The 20,720-nt window shown below is 43.2% G+C and overlaps 1 protein-coding gene across 3 annotated transcripts in view; it reads left to right on the top strand.

Moving 5' to 3' along the window:
- The window catches only part of hepacam2 (HEPACAM family member 2), a 115,706-nt gene that overhangs the window by 25,663 nt on the left and 69,323 nt on the right, over positions 1-20,720 (top strand). For all 3 annotated transcript variants that reach the window (XM_055662796.1, XM_055662789.1, XM_055662782.1), the window contains exon 2: positions 11,678-12,028. In XM_055662796.1, coding sequence (XP_055518771.1) covers positions 11,716-12,028 — 313 coding nt within the window. In that variant the 5' untranslated portion in view covers positions 11,678-11,715. The remainder of the gene's footprint in view (positions 1-11,677; positions 12,029-20,720) is intronic.

The raw sequence follows: 20,720 nt of genomic DNA, 5'->3' as shown, positions 1-20,720 counted from the left end.
TCTTGTAGTTTATGTCAATGATTTGGATGTGAATGTACAAGGCATGGTTAGTTTGTAGATGACACTAAAGCAGGTGGTAGCAAAGATGGTTTTCAAAAATCACAATACTATCTTGATCAACTGGACATGTGGGCTGATGGATGGGAAATGGAGTTTAATGCAGAAAGGTGTTGTATTTTGGAAAGTGAAACCATGGATGGACTTTCACAATGAATGGTATAACCTTGGGAGTGTTGTAGGGCAGAGGAATCCAAGAGTACTTGTACATAATTCCTTGAAAGTGGCATCATAGGTAAATAGGATGGTAAAGAAGGCTTTTGATACATTGACCTTCATCAGTCAGGGTAGGGAATTGGGATTTATGTTATAGTTGTTCAGGACATTGATGAAGTATTGTGTTCAGTTTTGATCACCGACTATAGGAAAGATATTAAACTGAAAATGATATCAGAGAAAAAGAGCAGTGAATATGTATGAGAAGGACTCCAGGCTGAGCTATAGCGAGAGGTTGGGTAGGCTGGGACCTTATTCCGTGGAGCACAGAAGGTTAAGAGGTGTTTTTATATATAAAATCATGAGGAGAATAGATAGGATAAATGAGTCTTTTACCCTGGGTAAAGAAATCAAGAATCAGAGGACATTGGTTTACGTGAGAGGGAAAAATGTAATCGGAACTTTAGGGGCAACTTTTTCACCCAGATGGAGGTGGGTATATGGAACGAGTTGGTAGTACAGAGGAGGTAGTTGAGGCAAGACAGCATAAAATGAACCACACAGTCATGAGTCTATCAGGAAAACAACAAGGGGCTGAGAATGTATTCTTGCAAGGTGCTGGTGTTGATAATTATTGTGGAAGATGTTTTGTCACCTAGTCTCATGATTGTGCTGTATGGAACAGGTAGCCCAGGAGCTAGTTGATGGTGAGCTAGGTCCTGAATTTTGGAGATGAATCTAGTTGGAATTAAGCAATTGAGCAGCAAATCTCCTCAGATCCAAGCGTCTGACGATCATTTGAAGAATCCATTATTTGAACAATTTTTTAGTTCTCCTTTATGTCATCCCCTTTCAGTTTGTTATCTATTTTGATGTGAACCGTAGTTTAAACAGGCGTTTCGTGAAGATTTTTATGTCAATGGCCCTGTGTGACTGGAATTTCTCATTTTCATTGTAATGGGCCTGTCCCACTTAGGTGACTTTTTAGGCGACTGCAGGAGACTATGCAGTCGCCACATGGTTGCCACATGTTCGCGGGTAGTTGCCGGGGAGTCGTCTTCATGGTCGTGAGGAGATCCCACATTCTGGGAACTAGTCGCGGCCTCATTATGGTCACCGCGAATTTTTCAACATGTTGAAAAATTAGCGGCAACTAGAATGAAGTCGCCATGGAGAGTAGCGAGAATTCCCGTGCCATAGGTGGGTCACCAGGAAGTCCTAGTGGGTTGCCAGGAGGTCGAAAGTTCTCGTAAGTTCTCGTAGGTTGTAGCCGGTGCTGACCAGTGAATTTCATTGGCTCATTGGGGAAAAATAAACGTAAGCAGTAGTTTTCAGAAACAAGGATAACCGACCGGTAATGTTAATGTCCACCAAACTTCACAGCCGTGTATCTCTGGCTTCTTAAAAGTTGTCTCCACTCCTTCTCCCCCCCTCTTTTAATGGACTTACCGTGTGAATTTCACTCGGACAGCACTCCCCCCGCTTGCCCTGTCCCCCGCCCGCATAACGGGCTGGTGAAGGAAGTGATGTGTGTATGTGTGTGTGTTCCACTCTGACAGTGGCCGTTCCAGTTGCTGATTTTTCAGGCGACTGCCAGCAACTTGACAGTCGCCTGAAAAATCGCCTAAGTGGGACAGGCTCATAAGTTGTCAGTGAAGATTTGGCACAATATATTTTATGACTATGAGCATTCATGAAAATAAATGGCTGTCATATGTTAAACTATCCAGATTGGGAGATTTAAATTGTGCAGTAGCAAATATTTTCCTGTGCAGAGGGAAGGAAAAATGGTTTAGTTTAGTTTAGAGATACAGTGCGGAAACAGGCCTTTCGCCCCACCGGGTCCGCGCCGACCAACGATCCCCGCAGATTAACACTATCCCACACACACAACCCACTAGGGACAATTTTTCACATTTACGAAGTCAATTAACCTACAAACTTGTACGTTTTTGGAGTGTGGGAGAAAACCCATGCAGGTCACGGGGAGAACGTACAAACTCCGTACAGACAGCACCCTGGTCTCCGGCGCTGCATTTGCAGTAAGGCAGCAACTCCCCCACTGCGTCATCGTGCCGCCCTGGTCTTTGATGTTTTTCTGCTGGGCCCTAATTCTGTTGTGTCAAGGAGTGGGAAAGTGCATAGGAAGGAACTGCAGATGGTGGTTTAAACCAAAGATAGACACAAAAAGCTGGAGCAACTCAGTGGGTTATATAGCATCTTTGGAGAGAAGGAACAGGTGACATTTTGGGTGACATTTTGGTTTCATGAGAAATTATATGATTGGCAATGGCTTAGAGACCAACTAGCTACGACTACCCATCATGGAGAGTGTGTAATGTGAATGGGGCCAATAGGGAGAGAAATATCAGAATGATAGTCATTTCAAAAATCTAAATGGAGCCATGGATTTAATTTTCATGGGGTTATTCCTCTTGTAATTTTGCAGAACATCCACAATAATAACTAAGCATAGTTTCTAGAGAGAGAAAAGGGCTCCTCAGAAACCAAAGTGGTCATCAATGTGTGGAACCACAGGAAATGGGGAAGATCATAGTCCATAGTCCATAGTTTTTCCCGCAAAGAAAGACGTGAAGACAAGGGAACATCACAGTTAATGGTGATGTCTTGAGGACAGTCATTGTTACAGTCGGGGAACTGCTGGGAATCCTAAGATGCATAAAGGTAGACAAATCTCCTCGGCCTGATCGGATATATCCAAGGGACACTGTGGGAAGCTAGAGAAAGAATTGCATAAATCCTGACTGAGATGTATGAATATTTGCATCTGAAGAAGGTGAGGTGGAGGGAGACTGGAGGATGACTCACATTATGTCTCCCATTGAGTTACATAGAAACATAGAAATTAGGTGCAGGAGTAGGCCATTCGGCCCTTCGAGCCTGCACTGCCATTCAATATGATCATGGCTGATCATCCAACTCAGTATTCCGTACCTGCCTTCTCTCCATACCCCCTGATCCCCTTAGCCACAAGGGCCACATCTAACTCCCTCTTAAATATAGCTCCAAACTACCTGGTTTGTAGAAGTCTCAGCCCTCCAGCAATTATGATTTCTTGGAATTCCAAGTCCTTCCCTCCAATACCATCACTCCAGACCCATGTTTATCTGTTCTATCTTCAATAATCTTTTTAAATTCAGATTTCAAGCTTGGAGGCTCTGTTTTTTAATCTCTTTTGTGACTCTTCAAACTCTGTCCAAAGGAACTTATTCCTCTTTCTTCCACTGCCATTGGTGTCGACATGGACGATGATTTTCACATTTCCCTTTCAGAATACTGATCTCCTTGGAAACTGGAAATCAACAAACCATCCCGTCAGCTGCCACAGAAATACCCATCTACACCCCTAATCATTGAATTGTCCACCATTATTGCACCCCCTCTCCCCTTAACATCCCAGCCCATCAAGCTTCAGTCTTTGACACACTTTTTTCAGTGACCACTGTTCAATTAGGTTTAAGATAGTTATGGATAGAGACATGGGTCGTCCATAAATTAACGTTTTTAATTAAGGCAATGCCAAATTTGAAGGAATAAGACAGGATCTCGCTCAAGTTGCATGCAGCAGGTTGTTTGAAGCGCTGGGTCCTGCTTGTCCCCCTAACACAGGGAAACTCAGTGGGTGTTCCACTGGGTCTTCCCCTTCCCCCTCAAACCATGTGGCCCCAGCTCCTCCCCACCTACACTATAGTCCTCATACCCCCCTCCTTCCTGACCACCCTCCACCCCCCTTTCCAGACATCGCCTCGGCCTGCGTCCATTCATCTGTCTTCCTCCGGCCCCAACCCCCATCCCCCGTTCACCATCCCCACTGACCTCCTCTCTCGGATACCGAATGGTCTGTCCACAGCAGAGGCCTCACCTTTGTTCCCCTCCGTCCCCCTCCATCCCCACCTCAATGAGTTCCGCGTCCGCCAAGATGTGGAGCTCTTCTTCCTTCGCCTCCGCATCCAAGCGTTTTTTCCATGGGAAGGAGTCCTCACCGCCTTGTGATGAGCCTTCTCCCGTATTCAACGGATCCCCTCCTCTTGGACTCCCCTTCATGGCCATCTACCTGCTTTAGACCTCTTCATTTTAAACTGCTGGCAGGACATCAACCACCTCAACTTTTACACTCCCCTTTCTCACTCTAACCTCTACCCCCCAGCCCCCCACTCACTCTGCAACAACCCCGACTGGGTGATCAAACCTGCCGACAAGTGAGGTGCCGTGGTAGTCTGGCGCGTCGATCTCTACGAGGCTGAGGCCACGCGCCAACTCTCAGTCACCTCCTCCTACTTATCCTTGGACCATGGCCCCACAGACGAGCACCAGGCCACCATCTCTAACACTATCACTGACCATCACTTCCGGCACCCTGCCCTCCCAAGCCACCAACCTCACCGTTCCCCAGCCCCACACGGCCCGATTTTACCTCCTCCCCAAAATCCACAAACCTGACTGTCCTGGCAGACCCACTGTTTCTGCCTGTTCGTGTCCTACCGAACTTATTTCCACATACCTCGTCTCCATCCTATCCCCCCTGGTTAAATTCCTCCCTACCCATGTTCAAGACACCTCATACGCTCTTCGTCTCCTCCATGACTTCCATTTTCCAGGCCCCCATTCCCTCATCTTTACCATGGATGTCCAGTCACTCTACACCTCCATCCCCCACCAGGAAGATCTTAAAGCCCTCCGTTTCTTCCTCGACCGCAGAACCAACCAATCCCCGTCTACTGATACTCTCCTCCGCCTAGCGCAGCTGGTCCTTACCCTTACAACTTTTTGTTTGACTCCTCCCATTTCCTCCAAATACAAGGCGTAGCTATGGGCACATGCATGGACCCAAGCTATGGCTGCCTTTGTAGGGTACGTCGAACAATCTTTGTTTGAGGCGTACTGTGGCCCTATCCTAGAACTCTACCTCTGCTACATCGACGACTGCATTGGTGCTATCTCCTGCACCCATACACAACTCACTGACTTCATCCATTTCACCACTAACTTCCATCCGGCACTCAAATACATCTGGACCATTTCCAACATCTCCATACCATTTCTAGACCTCACTATCTCCATCGCAGGTCACAGACTACTGACCGACATCTACTATAAATCCACTGACTCCCATGGCTATCTGGACTACACTTCTTCCCACCCTGCTTCCTGTAAGGACTCCACCCCCTACTCCCAATTCCTCCGTCTACGCCGCATCTGCACCCAAGGCATCGGAAATGTCCTCATTCTTTAGGGTACGTGGGTTCCCCTCTTCTACTATAGAAGAGGCTCTCACCTATCTTCTATACCTGGTTGTGCTTGTACATCAGGCACTCAAGTAAGCATGCAGGTACAGTAGGCGGCGAAGAAAGCTAATGGCATGTTGGCCTTCATTGCGAGAGGATTTGTGTTTAGGAGCAAGGAGGTCCATTGCAGTTGTTCAGGGCTCTGGTGAGATCGCACTTGGAGTATTGTGTGAAATGTTGGTCTCCTAATTTGAAGAAGAACATTATTGCTATTGAGGGAGTGCAGCATAGGTTCATCAGGTTAATTCTCGGGATGTCGGTCTGACAGATGATAAAACAATTTGTTGACTGGGCTTGTATTCACTGGAATTTAAAGGGATGAGAGGAGATCTTATAGAAACATAATAAAATTCTTAAAGGATTGAACAGGCTAGATGCAGGAAAAATGTTCCCGATATTGGGGGTGTCCAGAATCAGGGATCACAGTTTAAGAATAAGGGGTAGGAAATTTAGGATTGACAATCGACAATAGGTGCAGGAGTAGGCCATTCGGCCCTTCAAGCCAGCACCGCCAGTTACTGTGATCATGGCTGATCATCCACAATCAGTACCCCGTTCCTGCCTTCTCGCCATATCTCCTGATTCCGCTATCTTCAAGAGCTCTATCTAACTCTCACTTGAAAGGATCTAGAGAATTGGCCTCCACTGCCTTCTGAGGCAGAGAATTCCACAGATTCAGAACCCTCTGTGTGAAAAGGTTTTTCCTCATCTCCGTTCTAAATGGCTTACTCCTTATTCTTAAACTGTGGCCCCTGGTTCTGGACTCCCCCAAAAACAGGAACATGTTTCCTGCCTCTAGCGTGTCCAAACCCTTAATAATCTTGTATGTTTCAATAAGATTCCCTCTCATCCTTCTGTATTCCAGAGTACACAAGCCCAGCCACTCCATTCTTTCAACATATGACAGTCCCGCCATCCCGGGAATTAACCTCGTGAACCTATGCTGCATTCCCTCAATAGCAAGAATGTCCTTCCTCAAATTTGGAGACCAAAACTGCACAAAAAACTCCAGGTGTGGTCTCACTTGGGCCCTGTACAACTGCAGAAGGACGTCTTTCCTCCGATACTCAACTCCTCTTGTTATGAGAAAAAGCTATTTTACCCAGAGAGTTGTGAATCTGTGGAATTCTCTGCCACAGAAGGCAGTGGAGGCCAATTCATTGGATGTTTTCAAGAGGGATTTAGCTCTGAGTGCTAAAGGAATCAAGGGATATAGGGAAAAAGCAGGAACGGGGTACTGATTTTAAATGATCAGCCATGATCATATTGAATGGTGGTGCTGGCTCGAAGGGCCAAATGGCCTACTCCTGCACCTATTTTTCTATGTTTTTATGTTTCTATGAATGGAATCGACGTGGGAAGGTCTGGCCAAGGAGCCTGTGTCCATGCTGTATGACTGTGACTCTAAGTTCCTGCATGTTGGTTATTGTTGATTTCTGTTAGATAATAGATCAATTCTACAATAGTTTGATCCATGTTAGATTTCTTTAAAGTTGCAATGAGTGTGTAACAGTAAAACTATCATGACTAACTGTACAAAACAATTGCTTCAGATGAGTGCATTCATAGGCACCCCCCTTGCCAGCAAGTCCAGAAGAAAGAGCAGAGGGTGAGCAACTAGAAAATAGAAAAGGGGTAGAAATTCTTCTTAATATTTATTTCTATTTTTAATATTTTTTTCTGACTCAATATGCAAGATGGTCAAGGAATTATTCCCCAAACATGACCTCAGTGTGGATTAGTAAGTGAACAAGGGGTGGGAGTTTGTATGGAACAACCTTCCAGAGCTTTCCCTCCCCCTTACACCCCAGCGGTATGAACATTGATTTCCCTAACTTCAAATAGCCCTTGCTTCCCCTCCCCCTTCCCAGTTCTCCCACCATTCTTACTGCCTCTGACTACATTCTGTCTCTGCATTCCCCTGACATCAGTCTGAAGAAGGGTCTCAACCTGAAATGTCACCCATTCCTTCTCTCCAGAGATACTACCTGTCCCGCTGAATTACTCCAGCATTTTGTGTCAAGCTGCCAGAGAAGGTAGCTGAGACTGGGACTATCCCAACATTTAAGAAACAGTTAGACAGGTACATGGTTAGGGCAGGTTTGGAGAGATATGGACCAAACCACAGGCAGGTGGGACTAGTGTAGCTGGGACATGTTAGCCGGTGTGGGCAAGTTGAGTCAAAGGACTTGGTTCCACACTCTATCACTCTGTGACTAAGAGCCTTGGGGCATTAAAATATGCCACCAGCTGCAGTCATGACTCTAACCCCAGAGCATGGCAAGGACCATTTCCCAAGTGACTATCAAGATCACATGGCTGTGGACATTCATGGATCTGGTTCCTTTCTGATCTGATCCAAAGATATTTGTAATATCTTAAAGTTAGTCCTTTACCAGAGCATAAAGGAGGCCAATGACTTGTTCTGATTGAAATCCGAGGACATTTCATCTCATTATCTCTTGCCTGAAGGCAGCAGGAAGAGTGGGCAGTCTTACAATAGTTAAGGGTTGCAAGGAGTGATGCAATATATGTTAGAACAGGTGTCAATGTTCATTGTGATTTACTGTCTTTTTCAATTAATGTAGTCACTCATGAAATTGGTTCCTTGCTGAGAGTGAATAGTGCAACTATGGATCACTGGACACTGAGATGAGTAGTAGTAAACAGTTGTAAAAACAGAAATACTCAGTTCTGATTAATGTTGTACTTATTTCTCTATTGACAATGCTGCCAAGTCTAACATGTGTTTCCAGCACTTTATATCTTTTTTCCAATTTTCAGCATTTGCCATTTTTGCTTAAGTGGTTATTCTTTTGACTGGATACTGCTAAATAGTTTCTTGGGATCAGAACTGCAACGACTGCTTAATTGTTACACGCTCATAAAAAGAGAGATGGGCATGGTAAAATGTACACATTTTCAAAGAACACAATACTTTACAGGATTCACAGTGAGCAGGATAATAATGGGTCACAAAAAGGAATAGGCTGATTTAATGGGCAACAAGGGACAAATTAAATTCAATAGACTGTAAAGTGATGCGATGCTGTCTGGCAGAGAGAACAAGGAGAACCAATATAGACCAAATAGCACAGTTTTGAAGGAAGAACACAGGAAGAACTGTGCAAGAACACGGGGGCGTGGGTATACATTTGCATGAACCTTGGAAAGTAGCAGTGCTTGTTGATTGTGAGGTTAGTACATCATAAGGGATCCTGGGATGCATAAGAAGAGTTATAAATACAAAAACGGGGAGCTTTTACAAAACATTTGGTCTGATGTAGACCGACAACTGAAGTATTGCATATAATTCGGGTCACTAATTTAAGCAGGGAGGAGAAGCTGAAGTTATTGCTATGCATGCCCCTTTGTAGGGCACGTCAACCAATCCCTGTTCCAGGCGTACACTGGTCCTATCTCCAAATTCTATCTCCATCATATTGACGACTGCATCAAGGCAACCTCCTGCACCCATGCAGAACTCACGGACATCATTAACTTCACTACCAATTTCCATCCTGCACACAAATTCACTTGAACCATCTCCGATATCTCCCTTCCATTTCTTGATCCCACCATCTCCATCACTATCGGCTGACATCTATTATAAACCTTCTGACTCCCACAGCTGTCTAGACTACACTTCTTCACACCCTGCCTTTTGCAAAGACTCTATCCCCTACTCCCAATTCCTCCATTTACAGTGCATCCTCGTCCAAGATGAAGTGTTCTTTACGAGGACATCCAAGATGTCCTCATTCTTTAGGGTACCCATAGGATACCTCTTCCATCATAGATGAGGTCCTCACATGGGTCTCCTCAGTATCCAACAGCTCTGCTCTTTCTCCCCCTCCCCCCAGTTGCAATTGGTAAAGAGACCCCCTAGTCCTCACCTTTCACCCCATCAGCCGTCGCATGCAGCACATAATCCTCCAACATTTTCGCCACCTCCAATGGGATCCCACCACTAGCCACATTTTCGCATCACCCCTTTCCGCTTTCAACAAAGACTATTCCCTCCCCAACACCCTGGTTAGCTCATCCCTTCTCCCTAACCACCCCTTTCCCAGGTACTTTCCCTGCAACCGCAAAAGATGCAACACCAGTCCCTATACCTCCTCCCTCAAATCCATTCAAGGACCCCGACCATCCTTTCAGGTGAGGCAGAGGTGCACTTGCCCTTCCTCCAACCTCATCTACTGTATCAGCTGTTCCAGGTGTGGACTGCTCTATATCAGCGAGAACAAGCGCAGGCTCGGCGAATACCTCTTCCATCATAGATGAGGTCCTCACACGGGTCTCCTCAGTATCCCTGTTTCTTTGTATGTCTTATGTGGGGGGTGGTGGCAGGGAATAGGGAGAAACCGTTTTTCAGTCACTTACCTGGATGGAGATGCGTCTTTTCTCCATGTCGCATCTTCCCCCCCCCACTTGCGGCCTACCAACTGAAATGGCGCAGCTTTTCCTACCGGGGACCAGCCAGAGATTCAGCAGCAGGCGCAGCGAGGAATTTCCATTGCGGAACGGGGCGATGCCTTGCCAGGGATCGCCAGTGAAGGAGCTCCGGAGTGTTGGGCCTGCTGACTTTAACACCGTGGGGCTGGGGTCTGCGGAGCTTCTAGCCGCAGGCGCGGTGCTGACGGCGCCGAGCGAGGCGATCCCTTGCCGATGATCGCCGGTGTTGGAGCTCCGTCCAGCTTCGGAAGCTGCGGTTTCTGGTAGGAAGCGTCCAATTCAGAAATTCCATGCCGCAGAGTGTGTTCCATCCGACGCCGGAGCTCCGATCATCCCGGCGAGAGGGCCTGTATATCGGGCCATCCATAGCAGCAACTGCGGAGGGTTCAAAGGCCCCAACCACGGGTGCACAAAGAGGAAGATGACTGAAATTTATTCCATCACAGTGTGAAACATTAATTCCGTTGTAGTAGATGTTTATGTTAAACTCTATTGTGTATTGTGTTCTCTTTATTAATATAACTCCAATTTTGCTGTACCAATCGGTGCATGTGACAATAAATGTGAACTTGAACTTGAACTTCAGTCCGCCTAGGAACAAAAATCAGCTGGGAGTCCTGTACCTCATCATTCTGCAGTGTCTCATATTGCACTAATACTAACCTGAGGAGGATGGATGGGATCAGGGTTCAATGCATTCGAGTCAGAGGGTGGTGAATCTGTTGAATTTGTTGCTACAGAAGGCTATGGAGGTCAAGTCAATGGATATTTTTTTAAGGCAGAGATAGATAGATTTTTGATTATTACGGGTGTCAAGGGTTATGGGGAGAAGGCAGGAGAATGGGGTAAAGAGGGAAAGATAGATCAGCCATGATTGAATTTCAGAGTAGACCTGATGGGCCAAATGGGCTAATTCTGGGCCTATCACTTACGAGCACTTAAAAACTTATGAAGTTGGCTTCTAGTGTTTATTGTGTAGGGTTACTCGTATTGAGAGTGAGTGAGCCTTGCTGAAGCCTTTAGCGCTTTGCATCATTGCTTTACAAATAGCTTGCATAGTACAGGTATCTAGCAATGTAGGGTGAGGTGGAGATATGTTTAATTTGTTTATCCAGCTATAATTGATCAATGGCAATAGCTTAATCTTTTTGAAAATATCAATATTTTAATCTGAGTAAGGAGCTGTATTTTCATAATAATATCAAATACATCTACAATATATTAAAAATCTTGGTTAACGGCTGAGCTGAAATTAATTTTAGTTATCATGTGTTCTGCAGAGGAGGCTAAGGCATTTGTGATAAGTACACATGGTCCTCCTAAATATATTAAAAATCAGAATGCTCTGATTTAATAAATACCCTCATGCCATTTTAGCTAAGTAATTGGGCACGTCTCATCAAGGATGCACAGTGGGAAAATACCCAGAATGTCAAAGATGACATTGCAAGGTTTTAATAACATTTTAAAACATTTTTACTGTACTATTGCAGATACCAAAATCATTTGGGATATCATTTTATTAACAATATATACGTTTTGAGCTCTGCAATGATTCCAAATATATTAATTGTAAGCTTAAACTGGATAGTATAAAAATATGTATTTCCATCATTTTTGTTTGTTTAAAAAACATAAATTCTTTCTAGCTAGTCTGGCTGAGTTTAAATGTATTTTCAGACTTTTGATGTTTTCTTTAGGCACTTGTGGAGCTGTAAGAGTTACGGTGCCAACTGAAATGATCCTGGGGACTGTTGGACAACCTCTGCTGCTCCCTGTAAACTACACTACTGGAATCAAAGATCAGAACACTCAGATAACCTGGACTTTCCAAAGCCAATCTTCAGGTTCCATGCTTCTGGTGACAGCCATAAACAACACCTTGACTCCTGACATGGAGCACGGCCACAGGTTTTTCTTGTCTCCTCCCAGTGCCACACTGTTAATCAACCCAGTACAATTAACTGATGATGGTGAATATACCATAAAAGTGACTGTCTCTGGAGTGAAGATGGAATCAGCTAGTCAACAACTGACTGTTCAGGTCAACGGTGAGTAGCCTTTCAATTTGCCTTCATCCAGCATTCCTGAAAATGACAATATTCCAATCACACAGCAGCAATATAATCCCATTGTCTTGAAGTGCCATCTCCCAGGTCAGTGAATAAACGTAATGTTTTCTCTGGACCCCATTAACTGTACCCCAGAAGGAGCCCCAGTTTCTGAATATTCATTATTTAAATGTTTATTTCATCAGAGAGATTTGGTTTGAGGGTAACTTTCTTCAAAATAACATTTCATTCAAATTGGTACTGTGGATATTTTTGCAATGCACGTTTCACAGTCAGTAATGATTCTGACAGGAAATGCCATAGCACATTGTTCTTAAAAGCTACAGATGTTTTCAGAATGTTTATGTTTTTTACTTCAATCATTTTTACCTTCTGCAAGCATTATGAATGTTTCTTACTAATTTTCTTTATATGACAAACATTATTTCCCCAGACAAGCCTTGCCAGAATTATTCTACAATAAACAACCAGCATTGTAATGAACAATCCAGACTTTGGGCTAATTAGGCAAGACACATGTGCCACATTGCATGTGCTTCATACAACCAGGGCTGCAATTTATGTATCTGCTCCACAATCATTCTGCGGGATTTAATTTGCAAAGACAAAATCCCAATACTCCAGCAATGTGCATGTTTCATTTAAGTGGCTGTATTGTTTAAATATGTACAATAATCCCACAAACTCCAATGAGATCTTACACATAGAGGACAGTTCACCCTGTGAATGGGTCTATTCAGATGGTGCAGAATATTAAGTCAGATCAGTTCCATGGTGAGTTTGTAAATAGGATTTAAAATCGGGTCGATCTTTGAAGACAGAGAGTAGTGTTGGGAGTTTTATTTTCTGACTGTGACCAATGGTGTTCTCTAAGCATTACTACTGGGATCTCTATTATTTGTTATATATATTAATGATTTAGATGAAAATGCAGACCATCTCATTAGTAAGTTGCCAATTACATAAAAATGGTGGAACTGTGGATAGCGAAGAAGGTTATCAAAAGTATATAGCAGGTTAACAAACAGTTGAAAATTTTGGAGGAGATATTGCAGATAATTTGGATAAGTGTCAGGTGATGCAAAAGTGAACTATACAGGAACAGCGGGACCTTTGGAACATTGATATACAGCAGGATCATGCTCCCTCTTTAACTCCAAGTCCGTAGACCCCTGAAGGTGGCAGCACAACGGGATAGGGTGGTAAAGAGGTTTTAAGGCACGCTTACTTTAATCAGCCATGACATTGAGTAGAAAAATTGGGAAGTCATATTGCAGCTATATAACATTTTTCTTTGGCTGTATTTTGAGCATTGTGTGCAGTTCAGATAGCCACACTATAAGCAAAGATATCAAGTCAAGAGCATTCATTTGTCATTTACCAAACCAGAACAGTAAAATTCTTATTTGCAGTAGCATAACAGATATGTAAACACAGCAATGTGCTATGCTTTTGAAATGTGCAGAAGAGGTTCACTGGAATAGAGGGCATTATATCTGAGGAGAGATGGGACAAACTTGAATTGTTTTAGCTGGAATGTCGAAGGCTGAGGCTAACCTGATAGAAGTATATAAAATTATGAGAGGCATAGATAGGATACTCATTGTGGTATTAGTGTATTAATGTCACATGTACCGAGTTATAGTTTAAAACTTTGTATGTGTGCTATCCAGCCAAATCATAACACACACAAGTACAATCAAAGCATGCAGAAGTACAACAAGTAGTGCAAAGAGAAAAATACCAGAGTGGCGAATATAATGTTACAGCGTTATATGTTTCAACTGCAGAGAAAGTGGAGAAAAAATAAAATGGCAGACTGCAATAAAATAGGTTCGGAGACTGGGACTACGAGAGGACTGTTCAGTCTTCTGATATCAGTGGGGAAGAAGCTGTTTCTGAATCTGGTGATTTTAAGATTTTGTATCTTCGGCTCAACGAGATAGGAGGGAAGAGAGAATGATCAGAGTATAAATGATCCTTCAATATCTATGCAGCTTTCCCAAGGCAGTGTGAAGTTGGTGTTAATGGTGGGCTGGCTGGTATGTGTGATAGACAGGGCTACATCCTCAACTCTGCAATTTCTTGTGGTCTTAAGCAGATCAGCTTCCAAACCAAGTTGTAATGCATCTCTATGGAATGCTCTTTATGGTGCATCTGAAGAAGTTGGGAATAGATGTTGGAGACATGCCAAATTTTCTTAATCTTCTGAGGAAGTATAGGTGTTGGTGTGCTTTCTTGGCCATACCTTCCTGTTGGCGATATTTATGCTTAAGGCCATCGACCATCTCCAATTCAGCAGTATTGAGGCTGATTGGAGCACATCCTGAAGTCAACAACTAACTCTTTTGTAATGCTGACACAGAGGTAGGGACTGTTGTCTTGACACCATGTTGCTAAGTTGTCTATCTTCTTCCTGTACTCTGTCTTATTGTTGTAATGGCAATTTCAAATCTTTCCAATGTCCAACTTTCCGTTGCCATTACTACACAGGCAGGTAGGCGTGAACTTACACAGACGATAAAAAATGGATCCTCCAGTCATTATTTTCAGTTTAATTGATTCTTTATTGAAGTAGTTGTACAAACAAAGAGATGATTCATACCAGGTATTCCATATTCTCAGACAAGCTGTAACTTTCCATTCTCTCTCATCTGGTAAGAACTGTGCACTCTCTCTCGCTTGCCTGGTCTGATCTGGTCACTCCCTGTGACTACGCTATATGTAACATCCTACAAAGCATCAAGAGCCTGCCCCCAAGTGTTTAAAATAATTCTGCAAGAAGTATCTAGACAAAATAATAATATATGCCAACAGTAACTAGACTAAACCTAATTGGCTCCTACAATTGTTAGAGGTCCAGTCCATTGCAGTGTAGTCAACTGCAAACTTGTAAATGGATTTAGAGCAATAATTGACTGCATAATCCTGAGTGTTGAGGGAGTACAGTAAAGGGCTGAGAATGCGCCCCATGTGGGGCACCTGTTTAGAGAATTATCCTGAAGGATGTTTTGTCGCCTATCCTCACTGATTGTGGTCAGGAAGTTGAGGATCCAGTGGAAGAGGAGAGATACTAATTCCTAGGTCCAGGAGTTACTGATGAGTTTGGTCGGGATTATGGAGTTATAGAGGGAGCTATAGTAAATAAATAGGAGTCTGACATAGGCGTCTGTGTTATCCTGATGTTCCAGGGATGAGTGTAGGGCCATAATATCTGCAATGGATATGTTGCAACGGTAGGCGAACGGCAGTAAATCAAGTCTATCTAGGTGACTGGAGTTAATGCATGCCATCACCAGCCACTTGAAGCACTTCATCATGGTGGATGTCAGAGCCATTAGACAGGTCACAAAGGCAGGCTACCTTGCATTTCTTTGGGACTGGGATGGAAATGGTCTTCTTTAACAGATGGGAATCTTAGATTAGAGTAGGAGGTCCATTAATGGTGTCCTTAAATACTCTGCTAGCAGGTCCACACAAGACATGGTTGAGGACTCCATCCAGGCCATTTGTTTCCCACTGATTCACTCTCAGCAAAGTTGATCCGACATCTGTAACATTGTCCATGGATACAGGTATACTTAAAGCTGTTGGGGTAGATTATGTTATTCTGTTCAGAGTGAGCATAGAATGCATTGATTTTATGTTGTCAGCAAAAATGCCCAACTTCAATTTGCCCATTACATCCTGCAAGCCTTGACACAATTGACTCTAACTTGGTCTATAATTCCCTTTTAGCATCCTTGATAGTTTAACAAAGGTTGTGCATGCATGTACAGCTCAGGATCATTTGACTTGAACGCTGCATACAAGGACTTCACCCAGGAATGGACCTCATAGTTCATCCATGGTTTTCCATTGGGAAACACTCGTGGTGTCGCCTTTGGCACACAGTTCGTCACACTTTTATTTACGAAGTCTTTTGGCAGAAGCGTGCCTATTTATGTTGGCTACAGCCCTTGAATATGGATCAGACCACTGACCCAAAGCAGTTGCTTAGAATCTCGCCTGTTCCTCACCCACTGTCGAACTCGCTCTACAAGATCCTCCCACTTAAGTTTCACCTGGCAAGTGAGGAGTAGAAGAACAGCCAGATGGTCCAATTTTCCAAAATGTGATTGAGGGTTGGAGTAGTAGGCATCCTTAATAGTTGTGCAGAAATGGCCATGGGCCTGGGCCTGACATTTCGACAGACATAAGAACAGGCAGGGAATAGAGAATGTGGACCACGTGGAAGCATTTGGGATTTTTGATTGGCACCATGGTCAGTACAGACATGGCAAGCTGAAGAGTCTGTTCCTGCACTGTACTGTGTTCTCATTCTGGATTCTGGCTGGTTCAGATAAAGCTACCCAAATCCTCTTGAAGCATAAGACTTTGACTTTGAGTGGCCATGTTGTTCTTCTGGCTGAAGAATCTTGGTCAAGAGTGTCTAGTCTCATGCAAAGTGTTAGGATTGAGGTAGAAGGTTTACTGTGAATCTCCATGGGAGAAGGTTTGAATGCTTAATCATTGAGTGTATTCAAGGCTGAAATTTGTCAGGGGATATGGGAGAAGGCAGGAGAATGAGGTTAGGAGGGAGAGATAGATCAACCATGATCGAATGGCGGAGTAGACTTGATAGGCCAAATGACCTAATTCTGCTCCTATCACCTATGACCATATGACCTTATGAAATCAATAGCATTTTGTACTAATATATTGTGAGATCAGGGAGGAAACTAGACAATGATTTAAAAGGAGTGAACTGGGACATTTTGTTTTATGGGAAGGATGTAGAAGAGAAATGGAGGACATTTAAAGGGGACATTTTAAGAGTACACAATCTTTATGTTCCTGTTCGGTTGAAAGGAAACAGTAAAAAGTGGAAAGAGCCCTGGTTTTCAAGGGAAATTGGACATCTTGTTCGGAAAAAGAGGGAGATCTACACTAATTATAGGCAGCATGAAGTAAATGAGGTGCTTGAGGAGTATAAGGAATGTAAAAAGAATCTTAAGAAAAAAATTAGAAAAGCTAAAAGAAGACATGAGGTTGCTTTGGCAAGTAAGGTGAAAGTAAATCCAAAGGGTTTCTACAGCTATATTAATAGCAAAAGGATAACGAGGGATAAAATTGGTCCATTGGAGAGACAGAGTGGACAGCTATCTGCAGAGCCAAAAGAGATGGGGGAGATATTGAACAATTTCTTTTCTTCGGTATCCACCAAGGAGAAGGATATTGAATTATGTGAGGTAAGGGAAACTAGTAGAGTAGCTATGGATACTATGAGTTTCAAAGTAAAAGAAGTACTGACACTTTTGAAAAATATAAAAGTGGATAAGTCTCCAGGTCCTGACAGGATATTCCCTAGGACATTGAGGGGTTAGTGTAGAAATAGCCGGGGCTATGACAGAAATATTTCAAATGTCATTAGAAACGGGAATAGTCCCCGAGGATTGGCGTACTGCGCATGTTGTTCCATTGTTTAAAAAGGGTTCTAAGAGTAAACCTAGCAATTATAGGCCTGTTAGTTTGACTTCAGTGGTGGGAAAATTAATGGAAAAGATACTTAGAGATAATATATATAAGCATCTGGATAAACAGGGTCTGATTAGGAACAGTCAGCATGGATTTGTGCCTGGAAGGTCATGTTTGACTAATCTTCTTGAATTTTCTGAAGAGGTTACTATGGAAATTGACGAGGGTAAAGCAGTGGATGTTGTCTATATGGACTTTAGTAAGGCCTTTGACAAGGTTGCTCATGGAAGGTTGGTTAAGAAGGTTCAACTGTTGGGTATAAATGTAGGAGTAGCAAGATGGATTCAACAGTGGCTGAATGGGAGAAGCCAGAGGGTAATGGTGGATGGTTGTTTGTCGGGTTGGAGGCAGGTGACTAGTGGGGTGCCTCAGGGATCGGTGTTGGGTCCTTTGTTGTTTGTCATGTACATCAATGATCTGGATGAAGGTGTGGTAAATTGGATTAGTAAGTATGCAGATGATACCAAGATAGGGGGTGTTGTGGATAATGAAGAGGATTTCCAAAGTCTACAGAGTGACTTAGGCCATTTGGAAGAATGGGCTGAAAGATGGCAGATGGAGTTTAATGCTGATAAATGTGAGGTGCTACACCTTGACAGGACAAATCAAAATAGGACGTACATGGTAAATGGTAGGGAATTGAAGAATACAGTTGAACAGAGGGATCTGGGAATAACCGTGCATAGTTCCTTGAAGGTGGAATCTCATATAGATAGGGTGGTAAAAAAAGCTTTTGGTATGCTAGCCTTTATAAATCAGAGCATTGAGTATAGAAGCTGGGATGTAATGTTAAAATTGTACAAGGCATTGGTGAGACCAAATCTGGAGTATGGTGTACAATTTTGGTCGCCCAATTATAGGAAGGATGTCAACAAAATAGAGAGAGTACAGAGGAGATTTACTAGAATGTTGCCTGGGTTTCAACAACTAAGTTACAGAGAAAGGTTGAATAAGTTAGGTCTTTATTCTCTGGAGCGCAGAAGGTTAAGGGGGGATTTGATAGAGGTCTTTAAAATGATGAGAGGGATAGACAGAGTTGATGTGGATCAGCTTTTCCCTTTGAGATAGGGAAGATTCAAACAAGAGGACATGACTTCAGAATTAAGGGACAGAAGTTTAGGGGTAACATGAGGGGGAACATCTTTACTCAGAGTGGTAGCGGTGTGGAATGAGCTTCCAGTGGAAGTGGTGGAGGCAGGTTCGTTGGTATCATTTAAAAATAAATTGGATAGGCATATGGATGAGAAGGGAATGAAGGGTTATGGTATGAGTGCAGGCAGGTGGGACTAAGGGAAAAAAGTTGTTCGGCACGGACTTGTAGGGCCGAGGTGGCCTGTTTCCGTGCTGTAATTGTTATATGGTTATATGTTTAATTTGAAAATCAGCCACAAAACTGAATTATATGGCAGGATTTTGAGGGCTGTTTCACCTCTGTTCATTCTTTCTTCCTGTTTTAAGAAACCTAGAATGGGAATTGCAAATAAAAGTATTTCTATTTTATTCTAAACATGAGATTTTTATTTTTCTTTGATAATTCATCCTTTTTCAATTTGTTTTCACCAATATTAATAATTGTAATCAATTCTCTTACTGCTGATTGAAATGTTCATCTGGCAAGTGAGTGTTGGTATTCATTTGGGGATTGCAACAATTTGAATAATTTGTTGTAAAAGAACAATTCCTGGGGTGGATACAAATGTGAGTGCACTGTTAGCTGAGTCAGTTTGGCTGAACCCAGCACTTGTATCATCATCAGTATTTGCTCGCTCCACACATTCCCAATAGTCCCGCCTTTGCCTCTTCCATTTCACAAGAAGGTTGAATAATTCCAGCTGATTGTTCTTCGACAGCATCTCAGGTAGTGAGGTTGAAAACTACTTCCCATCTATTTTCTGTTCAAAGCTGGCAAATCCACCACCTCAAAATTAATGTTGTGCAGTTCTCAGTAAATTAGTAAGTGCTTTGAAGGGCATTCATGGTATAGACGTTGGGAGATTCCTTATCAGACAGAGGCTACAGAAGCTACAGCATTCCATATGGGGAGAAGGCAGGAACGGGGTACTGATTGGGGATGATCAGCCATGGTCAAGTCAAGTCAAGTTTATTTGTCACATACACATACGAGATGTGCAGTGAAATGAAAGTGGCAATGCTCGCGGACTTTTGTGCAAAAGACAAACAACCAAACAAACTATAAACACAATCATAACACACATATTCTTTTACATAATAAATAATGGAAGGAAAAACGTTCAATAGAGTTAGTCCCTGGTGAGATAGGCGTTTACAGTCCGAATGGCCTCTGGGAAGAAACTCCTTCTCAACCTCTCCGTTCTCACCGCATGGAAACGGAGGCGTTTGCCTGACCGTAGCAGCTGGAACAGTCCGTTGCAGGGGTGGAAGGGGTCTCTCATGATATTGTTGGCTCTGGAGTTGCACCTCCTGATGTATAGTTCCTGCAGGGGGGCAAGTGAAGTTCCCATAGTGCGTTCGGCCGAACGCACTACTCTCTGCAGAGCCTTCTTGTCCTTGGCAGAGCAATTCCCAAACCAGATGGTAATGTTCCCGGACAAGATGGTTTCCACCGCCGCTGCGTAGAAGCACTGGAGGATCCTCGGAGACACTCTGAATTTCCTCAATTGCCTGAGGTGGTAAAGGCGCTGCCTTGCCTTACTCACGAGTGCTAAGGCGTGTGATGCCCATGATCACATTGAACGGCGGTGCTGGCTCGAAGGGCCGAATGGCCTACTCCTTCACCTATTGTCTATTGTCTATTGATAGGCTTGCAAAAAATGTGAGGCACCCGAAAGCTGTTTATTTTTTAAATGATAAGAAATAGATGTTCAAAGGGTCCTGTTTGTTCTTGTAATTGTCACTGAGAATCAAAAACTAAGAGAGTATGGGCTAACTGGTTTACATTTTCCCCTTTTCTCTCCACCATATTCCTTAAGTAGCAGGGTCATAGTTTTTACTCTGTGCAAACTCTTCTGCACTATAGAATTGTATGAAATGCTTACAAGTACAGCCACTGTCTCCCTAACCATTAACTTCAAAAATATATATTCAAAGCATCTCTATATTACTTTGAAAATGCTGCAAGTGTAGCAGAATGTTATATACTGAAGCATTTTAAAAAACATGATCATTTCATTAT

This window comes from Leucoraja erinacea, chromosome 2, assembly GCF_028641065.1.
Source record: "Leucoraja erinacea ecotype New England chromosome 2, Leri_hhj_1, whole genome shotgun sequence".
NCBI classification, from domain to species: domain Eukaryota; kingdom Metazoa; phylum Chordata; class Chondrichthyes; order Rajiformes; family Rajidae; genus Leucoraja; species Leucoraja erinaceus.
The sequence above is the reverse complement of the archived record's forward strand: the minus strand, read 5'-3'. Positions and strand labels throughout refer to the sequence as shown.